The sequence below is a fragment of the Calonectris borealis genome, chromosome 7, assembly GCF_964195595.1.
Source record: "Calonectris borealis chromosome 7, bCalBor7.hap1.2, whole genome shotgun sequence".
Classification (NCBI taxonomy): Eukaryota; Metazoa; Chordata; class Aves; order Procellariiformes; family Procellariidae; genus Calonectris; species Calonectris borealis.
Genome location: NC_134318.1, coordinates 28,830,618 through 28,842,767, shown reverse-complemented (window position 1 = coordinate 28,842,767; position 12,150 = coordinate 28,830,618). Strand labels below are relative to the sequence as shown.

The following is a 12,150-nucleotide window of genomic DNA, read 5'->3' as shown; positions in this document are numbered from 1 at the left end:
AGCAGGGGCTGGAGGCATGGGGGAGATATGGGGTGTCCCACAGCCCCTGTGCAGAGCCATCACCAGCAGAGACACTGTGGAGGCCAAATCCTGCCGATCCAGCCTAGGGCTCTGCCACCACTGGGGCTGGAAACAGGGGACCGCAAGGTCCCTGCGCTCCCTGCATCGAGGTGTCTCCCTGGGAGGATTCCTCTGGCAGATCCTAAATCCCCTTGGGGCACAGCCCAGCCACTCTGGGCAGACCCCGTCCCCCCAGCTGCCACCAGCCCTGGCAGGGAAGCACAGCCAGCGGTGACGGTCCTGCCAGTGTCAGGGACAGCCCAGCCCACAGCGATTAGATTCGCGCCTCAGAGGGGTCGAAGGCCAGGACACCTGCGACCTCCGGGTATCTCGGCTGCGGCTGCTGAGAGCAGAGCTGCTAACGCCGCCCTGACGCGAGGTGGGCTGCGCTGGGGATGCGGGAGGGGACGGTGCAGGATGGCTGCGATGGAGCCTCGCCCAGCTGTCTTGCACGGGGCTCTCTACCACAGCCCAACCACGTTCACTTTTAACACCTGCTTTATGTGTTTGTGAGTTTAAACCCAGCTCATGGCAAAACCCCTGCTCCAGCATCACTCCGTGCTCCCCCAGCGCCTTCTGCTGTGCCCCCACTGCAGACCATAAAGCCACTGCTGTCGCAGCAGCACTTTCTTGGAAACAACCCCCTCTTGTATTCTGGGCAGCGCTGTGGAGCTGGGGACATGCACCCCCACTGCAAACAGACACGCTGAGCAGCTATCGCACCCTGCGAAACCCAGAGCAGAGCCTGGCCGTAAGCAACCTCCTGTGCCAGGATGGGCAGCGGGAGCAGCCATGATAAAACAGCCACCAGCACCCGCTGTGGAGCCAAGAGCTGGAGGAGCCTCTTCTCCTCCTGCAGAGCGGTTGGTGGGGTGAACACCCAAATGTCCAGGCTCCCAGCCACGGCACGCTGGGGAGGACCCAGCACCTGACCAACCATCAGCGAGCAGGAGATGACCCCAGACCTGTATTTTGGCTTCTCCAGCAGACGGGGCTGTTCCTACACAGTGCACCAGCAGCAATTCCCCCTGCAAAGCGCGTTGATGGGAAGAGGATGGGAATTACCGGCAGCCTGGCCCTTCTAGATCTTGCTGCTTCCTCTCTTGGTTGCAACGTGTCCCCGGCTCAGCTCTGCCAGGGCCAGCCCTGCGCGTTAGGGTGCGGCAGCTCCCTGAGGCAACAGCAGAGGTACCTGTGCCCACTGTCCCGCAGGACAGAACAGGGATAGCACAGCTAACACTGCAGAGAACCGGACGCTCATCACACCCACCACCAGGGTGGTCCCTGAGGGTGGCTCTGCTGGCCCTTTTCCTGGCTCCTGCTGCCACCGAGGTACCACACATCCCACGGGTCTCTGCCCCACCTCGCAGAGCCACTGCACCCTGGGATAACAGGGGATGCTGCATCTCCAGGGGTGTCCCACTGGCTCCCTCCGTAGCCCAGGCAGCCAAGCGGCAGAGAAAAGCAGTATTACCCCAGTTCAGTGTGGGAACCAGAGAGCTCATGGAGCAGGGGACCAGCCCCACCTACAGCACAGTTACAGCTGCGCCTCTCAGCCGCCCTGGGGCCGAGTTCTCAGCCATGGAGAGTTGAAACCCAGCAAGAAAACCGTCAGGGCAGGACCATCTGAGGCATCACAAGGAAAACCTCTGCCTGGCCACGCTCAGCAGAGCAGCTCCCCATCCTGCTCCTCCATCCTGAAAAAGCAACTCAAACCTCACCTCTGAAACCAGAGCATTCCCTGGGAGCTGCCGGCCCAGCCCAGCCGCCTGGCTGGAGGTGGGCAGCTAAGCCCCAGCTCAGCGGGGCTGCACCTGGGCCAGACCCTGCAGTGAGTAGCCCGAGCCCCTCACCGGGCACAGCAGGCCAGTTCGGGAGGGCCATGGAGAGCGCAGCAGTGTGGGTGCATGGCCATGGTGCTAATGCGTGGTGACCTCTACAACGAGCCATGCTGTGGCCATGTTTCTCTGCTGCATGGCTCAGCTAGGGTCAGGGTTCCCCAGTGCTGCCAGAGCGGGGAGGGATCCATCCACAGCGATGTCAGCATACAGAGCCCCAGGGCAGCAGAGAGGAAGGATGCTCAGAGCCAACAACCTCCTGGAGCAACCCCAGAGCCATCACCTGGGTTGAGGCATCATTTGGCTCCCTGGGTCCCAGCACCTCTACCATCCCATAGGAGAGCGACGGGCTCTGCACCCCATCTCCAGCATAAGGAGCCCACGTACGTACGCAGGCACACAACTTCATTTTTCCCCCCACCCTATGCAAAACAAGGCAGCCCTCACACTGGGAGCCCCATGCTTCACTCCCCGTGCACAGAGAGAGCCTCCTGCCCCCCGCCACCCCTGAGCACCCCCCAGCCCGGCCATGCCCGAGCTCACCTGCTCTTAGACAGCCCTGTTTGTTTGCGCAAGGTATTTGCAGCCGGGGGCACCTGCTTTGATACCATCAGCTCCGCGAAGGAAGCTGCTCACCTAGCGTGACCCCTGTAATCCCATCCTTCCCCATTAAGCGCTGTGTGTGAGCGCATCCCCCCTCCCAGCCTCCTGCCATCTCAGCATTTATCTCCCTCTCCCCAAGCTGAGCACATCAACGCTGTGACATTGCTGGGGAGGGGGAGCAAACCTCCCCAAGTCACTTAGAAAGGGGCCTGGCAGTGCCAAGACCCCCCAGCCCCTCCATTGCCCCCTCTGGGACTGGTCCCCTCGCATCAACCTGCAGCAGTGCTGGGGACCAGGCAGCAGTTGTGACAAGGCTTTAGGATGGCTGGTCCTGCAGTGAGGTGGACAAGCTTGCCCTCCATGGTGCCACCTTTGCCCCCTGACAGGACTGTCCCTCCTGCCACAGCCCCTTGTCCCAGCTACCTAGACACTCCTAAGGAAATGAGCACTTTAAAACCGTCTCCTTCTACCCTTTAAGAGGCCAAATGGTCCTTCTCATCAGCCAGCACTGCCTCTCCCACCCCACGTGAAGCAGACGTACCACCCTGCCAGGGCCGAGCTGTGCCCACTCCCTCCCTTTATCACCCCCTGCCAGGCTGTGAGCCAGCTGCCTCCCCCAACCCACCCTTCCAGGAGGGGTTAAAAATGATCTACTGGCTCTTATCTCCCCTGAGCCAAGCTGCTCCTCCGTGGAGAGCAAGCAGGACCAAGGCCTGGCAGATAAATGAGCTCTGACCCCTTCCAAGCACACACAGCCAAGGAGATCTATGAGGTCCTGTGTGTGCCAGCCCTGGCAGGGGCTGGGCACCATCCGGATACCGGCACAGCCACAGCTCTGTTCACCACCCCAGACTCCTCTCCTGCACCATCAGCACAGGGCACTAGGGCGCTGTGCCCTGCCAGCGCCTCTCAAACACACATCCAGCCCTCGGGGAGGATGCTTCTGCATCTCTTCATTCAGCAAGGCTGCCGAATCGCCCCACCTCCCACAAACCTCCCGAGGGCAATGAAATTTGCAGGGCGATCTCACGGTGCTTGTGGGCTCGGGCACAGACGACCAGCCCCGGGCACGCTATTGCCCTGGGATGGCAGGAGGAATGCTACTTCCCCAGGGACACGACCTTTCCCAGCCAGCACCCATCCTCCCCGTAGCGCCAGACCCAAGCACCACGCCGCTCCGCCCAGGGACCAAAGCGGGAGCAGAGTGCTGGATGCCCTTTGCATCCCAGGGGCTGCCCAGGCCCGGAGAGCGTGGCCATGCCTTGGTGCGAGCCCCCAGCGGGCCGGGCGGGGAGAGGCAAGGAGAGAGGCCAGGAGCTGGCTGGACGCCGGTGGCCCCAGACGGGGCGGGCGGGAGCGGGGCCGCAGAGCCGCCGCGCTGCCCGCCTGCCACCTAGCGGTCCCCGCGCCGGGCCCCGCCAGCCCCCGCCGCCTCCCGGGCCCCGCCACCGGCCCCGCGCCTCGGCTCCCCCGGCACGGTCCGGGGTAACGCCACTGCCTCTCCCAGCCCCCCGGCATCCTCCCCCGCGCTGCTGCGGGGTGCCACGCACAAGCCAAGGGGGTGCATCGCCCCCAGGCCGGCTCGGCTCTGTCCTCTGGTGCCTCCCGGGCAGGCACGGTCCCCGGGGACACAGCCCCATGCTACGGGGTTGAGATGCCAACAGTCCTTTCCCCTTCCTTGCAAGGGGCATCAAAGCCTCCCTCCATGGTGGTCAAGGGCTGTCTGGGGCTAGAAGGGAACAGGGGGGATGTGGGATGCAGAGGGGAGCTGCAGGGGCCCCAGGGGAGAGAAACAGCCCCACTAACAACCTAGGATGGCGCCTGAGCCGAGGATCTGCACCGGAGGATTTCCTACTGGAGTCCATGCAACCGAGAAACTCACTGTCCCAGGGCACCACAGGGCCAGCAGGGCAGAACAGCGTATGGTGCTTCTCAGGGACAACAGACAGTGTCACAAACAAGGAGGGCTGGGACAGGCATCGACCCGTGGGCCAGGGATGCAAGATCGGATGCAGGGAAACCGCCAGAGAAACATTTAAGGACAGGACCAACCCCCAGGGGCGAGAAGTGCCACCTGACTAAGGCACAGAAAAGATCAAACCCTCTCCAGGTACCCAGACATGGGGGGACACGACTCCCCAGCAAAGGTCAGAGCTCAAACCTGCCCCACACCCTACAAGCGCTGGTGTTTCACCCCTCCACAGGACGCTGCTGGGCTGAGAGCAGAACACAAGTGGGGACCTTGCTGTGACAGTGCCCAGCCCCAGGGGGGGGCCCAAACCAGGGGGGTGTTGCTAACAGCTGGGTTACCTTTGGGAGCACCCGTGGAGCTGAGTCCCTGCCCCGTACAGCCACCTGTGACTCTGCCCCTTCCCTCAGTAGCCTGGATGCAGCGCTGAGCTGGCTGACAGGGCACAAGCGTGCAGAGCCCACAAGGGAGAGAGAGGAGCCCCCAGGCCCCTCCTGGGAGCTCTGCAGCATTGCCAAAGGAAGCAAGTGTCAGGGACTGGACACGGAGGAGCATGTCCCACTGTAGTGTGCAAGGGAGGAACCTGAGAGCCAGCAGTGACCCCCCTCCAGACCTGACACCTGAGAGACCTTTATTCAGAGTGTAAAAACAGTTCTTTACAAAGCAGATTGACCCGGAACCTCACCCCAAATCACAAATAGGCTGTGAGCTCCCACCCCACCATAAATGCAGTTGAGGATGCAGCCTGGGCCCCAGTTTCACACTTCCAAGTGTATAAAAACCATCAAATTGTGAGTAAAGAAAAGCAAACACACTAGAATCGGTGAAACTACCTGTCTCACCACTGCTGGGGAAGGGGCCAGGACTGACTGGGTGTTTCAGAGCTAGGGAGAGGGGGTGCACAGGGCAGAGGTCCAGGACAGCAAAAAGGCACAGGGCAAGGATCACCTCCTCCATCCCCAACTCCCAGCACAGGGATGGGGGAGAGGGGATACACCAGCAGCATCCATGCAGTTTTGGGATCAACCTCCCAGATTGTGGGAAAGGAGACACACCAGTGCTGGGAGCAGCCCCTGCTCCCTAAAAAGTTACAACAGAAAAACCAAAACAAAACAAAGCAGCAAACATTGAGGTCCTGGCAAGAGGTGTCCGAGGTAAAAGCCGTCCACGGAGAGAAGTCCCAGTGAGTACCTGGAGGAAGAACCAGACTGATACCAGCAGCCTCCTGCAGCAGGGCAGCTTCCACCCACACTTGGCCACACTGGCATCACAGCCACCTGGACCCTTCCTCTGAGGCTGGCCGGCCCCTCACCTTCCTTGGAGATAAGTTACTGCTTCCTCCTCTACTTCTTGGCTGGCATGATAGGAGCAAGCTCCTCCTCCTCCTCCTCAGACAAGTCATCGTCATCCTCAAAGGAAGCATCTTCCCTGTGCACTGGGACACACAAATAACTCTGTTACTCACCAATCTATGTCTTTGCAAATACAACTGGCCCCCAAGACACCCCAAAAGCAGAGCAGCCCAAGGAGCACTGGAGCAGTTTGAACAGCAGCTTATGGGCAATAAGCTGTATCCCAGTTGGAGGGACATCCCAGAGGGGAATGGCAACAGCCAGCCTTGAAAGAAAGGGGACAGCATGGGTCATCCAGACCCCTTTTCGCATGCAAGGCTGTATGGCAGGGAAGGAATCCCTGCATGGAGTCGGCCCCTGGGGAACCAGCACAAAGGAGGCACCAAGCACACGTGCTGGGCAGCACCAAGTGCGTCTCCCAGGGGCTCCCCAGACAGCGTTTTCGCTGGAGGGAGCCCCTCCGAACCCCTCGCTCCTCCCAAGCCTTTCCCCACCCACGAGCCCTTACCGATCCGGTGCCAGCCGGCGAGGTGTACCGGGCCAGAGCCCGCCGCCAGGCGGAAGGTCACCGGAGGCTGCAGCTTGAAGTTGTCCAGACTCAGCTTCAAAGAGACAGAGATGGAGCTGAGTTAGTGGCAGAGGCAAAAAGCAAAATGTCCTGCAGTCCCCAGCACAGCACCTGGCCCAGTTAAACATGACCTTCTGGGGCTTCTGCAGCCAGGCCAAGGCTACCCAGGGCATTTCCCCACAACCTGCAGACCAGCTCATGGTCAGGATCCTAGGGGAAAAGTCCACAAACATCCAGAGATGTCCAGTTCCCTGCAGCCATCCCCACCTGAGTCTTCAAAACAACCTCTTACCAAGGGCTGGCATGACAACTTCAGATTCGCCACGGGCACAGCGATCTCCTGGTTCTCGTGGTTTCGCCCGACAACCTCCACCACATTGCATTCGTCTTTGGCACCGTCCGTGAGGCAGACCTGGGTGGGAGCGGAGATCGTGAACTACTGCTCTCCTGGAGGACACAGCAGGCACAGCCGGTGCTCTCCATGGGACAAGTGACCCACAGCAATGCTACCAGCCCAGTTGTCATGCAAGGTGTGAGGATGCTGCTCCACGAAACAGGGAGAGCGCAGCAATTGCCTCCTGACCACCTCCGGAGGGGCTCTGTGCCTTTCCCAGCTGGGACAACTGTTCCTGCAACCACCTCAAGAGATGGCACCTGGGCTGCATTTTCTGCTGATCTGACCCATGCTGGCAGGTCCTGGGCTCCCAGGACAGAAAGCAACCCCCAGGGAGAGCTAGGAATGAAGCCCTGCCATCTACCTGGACCTGGAGAGCAACAAGCCAGAGATCCAGCTGGTGAGCGGGACCATGTTTTAGCGGGAGGTTCCAGCAAGGTCAAATACAAGTTAAAAATACTTCCCTTCACCCCATGTCTGGAGTATTCCTCCACTGAGCAGCCTCCTGATGCCACTGGCTTTGCTTAAGCACCTCTATAAACATGACAGTCCCATGCCCTGCCCTGAGAGCAGCCAGTGCCGAGACCTCAGCCAAGGGACTCCCCTGGTCCAGCCTGGCCGGGGAAGGGGGGGTGAGGCTGTGGGCCACCATGGGAGAGGACAAACACAGTTAATTCTCATTTTTCTTACCACAGACAGGGCCAAAATGTGGTCGGAATCATCTTCCTCATCCACCTGAAACGTGTAGGATTTGGTACTGGCAGTCAGCTCACAGCCTGGAAAGAGGAGATCAGAAAAGCTGCAGCAGCGGTTACACGGCCCCAAGCGCCGCGGGCAAAGGGTTCCCAGGGCGAGCCCCTGCCAGGCTCGCACACGGCATCCCTCAAACACTTTATTTTCCCATGCTCAGGAGCAGCCTCAGGCCAGGGCACCCTGGGCTCCAGGATAAACTGTCCCCAAGAACTATGCACCCGGCTCAGCACCATACAGGGACAAAACCTAGTGTCCCCAAAGTGGGCTGCCGTGAAGCAGTGCCCAGGGGCACCCAAAGTCCCCCGAGCACAGGGCAAGGCTCATGCCCTCCAGAGAGCCGCACAGCCAGGGCGCACTGCTCTGGACAACAGGAGAGGGAGCACGCAGAAAGGCAGCTCTGCTCTCCCCAGCACCAGCAAAACGTTTGCTCTGGCAAGAGTCTGGAGGCAAAGACACAGAGTGTGAGACCTGCGTGATGAGGAACAACCTGAGGGGAGGATGCTGGGCCAGGCTGCAGGGAGCTGAAGTCCCTTAAGACAAGTCTTGAGACAGATTTTGTGACATACTTCTCCAAACAGCTAAAAAAACAAGGGAGATGCAAAATCACGTCCTTGGCTCTTAGGATCAGGATTCAGCCGACCACGGGGAGGAAGGAAAGGCAGAGTGCCCTGGGTGTGTTTGGTTATTGCAGGGTGATTCACCAATGTGAAGCAGGTCGGAAGAACACAGACCTGAGCCCTGCATACCAGACCCGGCATTTGCAACGGAGAGAGTGGAATTGGTCTTGGCAAAAACAGCCCAGGGCAGGATCTCTTCCTAACCGTGCTTATGTATTCAGCTCACCAGGGCAAGGACCGAAATCCAGGTGCATAAAAGGCCTCAGGGGCAGCTGCTCCACTTCCCTTTTCGGAACAAGCCGCGGTGTTTGAGAGGCTTTGGGCCGGCAGCAGCCCCGGACACGCGTGCGCACGCCTGCCTGCACACACGTTTACGAGCACGGCAGGGCCACGTGTTGGGGCGGTTTAACAGCCCCAGCCGAAACCCCTCCCACAGAGGAGGGACACGGCTCTGCCTCCCCGCGAAGGGCACCCACGAAACGCTGACGTGGGAGGGCGGGGGATTAACCGGAGGAGCGGGAGAGGCCGGCGAGAGCCGGGGGTGCCGCCTGCTCTGGCGCAGGAGCGGGGCTGCCACCCCCCACCCCCCATTACTCCCAGCACCTCCCGGTCCCCTGCACCCACAAGAACCCCAAGACCCCACGCAGCTCCCCTCAAACCGCTCCAGGACCCCCACCACGTGTCCGCTCCCTCCCAAGCCTGGCCGCACACGTGTCCCTCTGCTCCGGCCCCCGCTCCCCAAACTCCAGGGCCTCGCTGGTCGCCCTCACCCCATGCCGCGGCCACACACGTGTCTCTCCCCGGTGTACCCCCCCGGCACGTCTAGTACCCCCCAGGACTCAGTAATGCCCTCCATGCGTCTCTCCAGACCCACGTGTCTCTCGTCACATCCCCCCCCGTGTCTCTGCTGTCCCCAGGTCTCCCTTCCCCCCTCCCCCGTATCCCTATTGCCCTCCCACAGGTTTCCCCCCAGATCTATTCCCTACGCACGTGTCTTTCCTGCCTCCACGCCGCCCCGTTACTCCCCAAAGTCTGTCTTCCCCCGTCTCCCTCCTGCCCGTCATTTATTGCCCCCACGTGTCTCTCCTGCCCCATCTCTCTCTTAACCCCCTACGTGCCTCTCTTGCCCCCCACCTCCCTATTAACCCCCCGTCTCTCCTTACCCCCATCTCTCTCTTACTGCCCCCCCATGTCTCTCCTGCCCCCGGTCTATTACCCCCCCACGTGTCTCACCTCCTCACCCCACCCACGTGTCTCTCTCCCACCCTCTCCCGGTGTCCCCACTCCCCTCGCCCGCCCGCGGCCCCCGGCCCCGCTCACCGAAGAGGACGCTGCCGGGGCAGCCGGGCCCGTGCGGCTCCATGAGGCGGCAGCGCGGCGCTGGGAGCGGGGCGGGCCGTGCCGAGCCAAGCCGAGCCGCCCCGCCCCCCGCCCGCCCCCGGATGAGGGTGACCAGATCCAGGGCCCTGCAGCACCGTCCCGCATCCTGCGTGGGGGGACCCCGCTGGCATCAACAAAGTCGAGGGGTCCTTGCTGGAAGGGGTCGCTCGATGTAGCAGCTGTGCGGGGAGGGGGAGTACCTGGTGAAATGCCGTATTTATAGTATTTTATTTCTTTGCAATAAAAGCGGAAGGGTTATTACCCCAGCGGGATCCTAATGACTTTTCCTGGTAACTGGCCTCTTCCGCCAAAAGATTTTTTTTTTTTTGGAGGGGGGAGGGTAGGCAGGAGGGAGAACAGTGGAAAGGGAGAGTGTCTTACATTGTGAGGATGGTGAACAGCCCAAAAGCCACCCAGGAGATGAAAGACACCACCGCATCCTTTAACTGGGGTTCTCCTGCCCATCCCGGGCCTTCAGCCAAAGCCAGTTCAGCAGGACACTGCCAGCAGTAGAAATGCCACACCGGAAAAACGGCCCTTACTCCTGGCTGTCCGCCTATCACCCTTCTCAGGGCGCCAGCCTTCCCAGACACTGGGGAGAAGATACAGGGCACCAATAGAGCCTGGAGAGGCAGGAGGCCAAGGGCATGAAGAGGGGTATCAGAGGGGTGGGAGAGTAACAGGGACGGAGACAGGGGCACCACAGGAGGGACCTGCTCATCTCTATCCCTTTAAGCGTGGGCGAGGACAAGAGCAGTATGATCTGACACCAGGGACTGCAGTGCAGGAGCCTTTGAGCGCAGAAGGCAAGATCCTGCTTCAAAATCTATCGCGGGGAGCAGAGGGCCAGGCAGGCCTTTCAAAGCAGAAAGGGAAGCAGCCTGGTCCGTGCTGCAGCGGTGGAGGTGGGAGCAGCTGAATTAGAACAAACCCCGCTAACGATGAGCTCACACCACATTCTCAGTGGGAAGCTGGCTCTGCTCCCACCGCAGAGGAGACCTCCACCAGCTGGCCATTTGCTCTGCTCCAGCTGGAGCCAGTTCAAGAAAAACATGACTGAAGAGGTTTGAAAAGCCAATCCCAGTCCCAGAAAAAAGCAAGCGCTCGCTCAGCGATGGTTATACAAGCGCACCCGTTTGCTTCTGCGGTAGCCACTCTCCACAGCCATCTGGCTGGCGGCAGCGCGTTTCCTATGTGACCCATCTGGGGCCACCACCCTGGCGTGAGGGAGGCAAGAGAGCCCATTTCTGCCTCACGCTCCCTTAAAGGAGAAGTTCCTGGCACAACATCAGAGTCCAAACCTGCCTCCCAGGCTAAGATGTGTTTGACACAGGCAAGTCATATTGCCATTTCTGCCATAACTTCGTGAAATAGGCTTCAAGAAAACCAAGACACCTATATGCAACACATTATGATTTTGTTAAGAAAAACTATTGTTTTAACATAGCACACACTTACTGGGTTAGGAGAAAAGTTTTTAACTGCTCTTTCCCTGCTTAGTTTGCGTGTTACCACATTCTCCACAATATATACCAGTGCACTTCTACAGCAGGTAGATGAACTCTTGTGAATTGACCTTAAGAAAAAGCTGCTTTTAATACCTCTGGCCCATCCCTTCTGCTTGACTGCCCTTCTAAGCAGGAAGCTACTTGCTTTAGCGATCTCAGGTGTTCAGCTTTGCAAGTTAGATTTTGTAGATGTACAACTAAGGCAGAGCGTGGAGCTACGATGTTTCCCCCTCCCACTGTGTGACATCCCTCAAGTTACTTTGCGTCTCACCGTGTTCCTGCTGGCAGACTCTTCTGGGTTTCAGCAACCTCTAAACCCAGCAGCCGACAAGGAAAAGGGGAAAGGAAAAAAAAAAAAAAAAAAAAGGGTGAACAAGCACTGCCACAACACAGCTCAGGCTGGCTTTGCCAGACACCGGAGACCACCCTTTGCAAGAACTGTTTTTTACAAAACAGGTAAAGTTCAACTGGTGCTACTCACAGAAGGGCCAACAAGAAAGGTCACTGCCACCCCAAAAATCTCTGGGGCGAGTACTTCTGAAGGGTCGCTGAATACCCGCCTATGAAAAACATCAGCACAGGTAAGCGTCTACCACGCAACACACTGCCACCACCAAAACCAGAGACAAGTTTCTCTGCCAGCTGATCCCGAGGCCATCCAAAACGTACAGTGTGATGTAACACACACTGCTGAACCACTTCTGGTTCTGGAATCGCATACACAAAATACACATTTCTTATTTACATTCACTTCTCAATTTTTATTCTATTTCTCGCATGGTCTTCAAATACAGTTTTACAGGTCGTTTTTTTCTGCTACAGATACTGTTGATCTAAAAACAGATTAATGAAAGTGGCATTCCAATCTTAATGAAAATTCATAACCATGAAAGATATGTCAACATATCACTTTACAATCCTAGAATGATGGTATTGGCCTGACATTCCATAGGCTTATACAATTAACTTCTATAATAATAACAAAGTCATAGGAAGAGAAAATGTGGCAACTCCTTAAAAGCCAAGAAATAAGGCCACAAGCATCCTATGCTGCAATGTTACGCATCCAGATAAAATAAGTTGACTCTGGTATCCATGAAGAAACAAA

The 12,150-nt window shown here is 58.7% G+C and overlaps 1 protein-coding gene across 1 annotated transcript; it reads right to left on the bottom strand.

Annotated features, from left to right (window-relative positions):
* Positions 1–5,084: 5,084 nt before the first annotated feature.
* NPM3 (nucleophosmin/nucleoplasmin 3) lies at positions 5,085–11,541 on the bottom strand. The gene is given in 7 exon segments (XM_075154877.1): positions 5,085–5,661; positions 5,783–5,905; positions 6,331–6,424; positions 6,683–6,802; positions 7,475–7,560; positions 9,475–9,537; positions 9,540–11,541. Coding segments are annotated over 6 exon segments (555 nt in total). The 5' UTR covers positions 9,640–11,541; the 3' UTR covers positions 5,085–5,661; positions 5,783–5,813.
* Between the last annotated feature and the right edge of the window lie 609 nt (positions 11,542–12,150).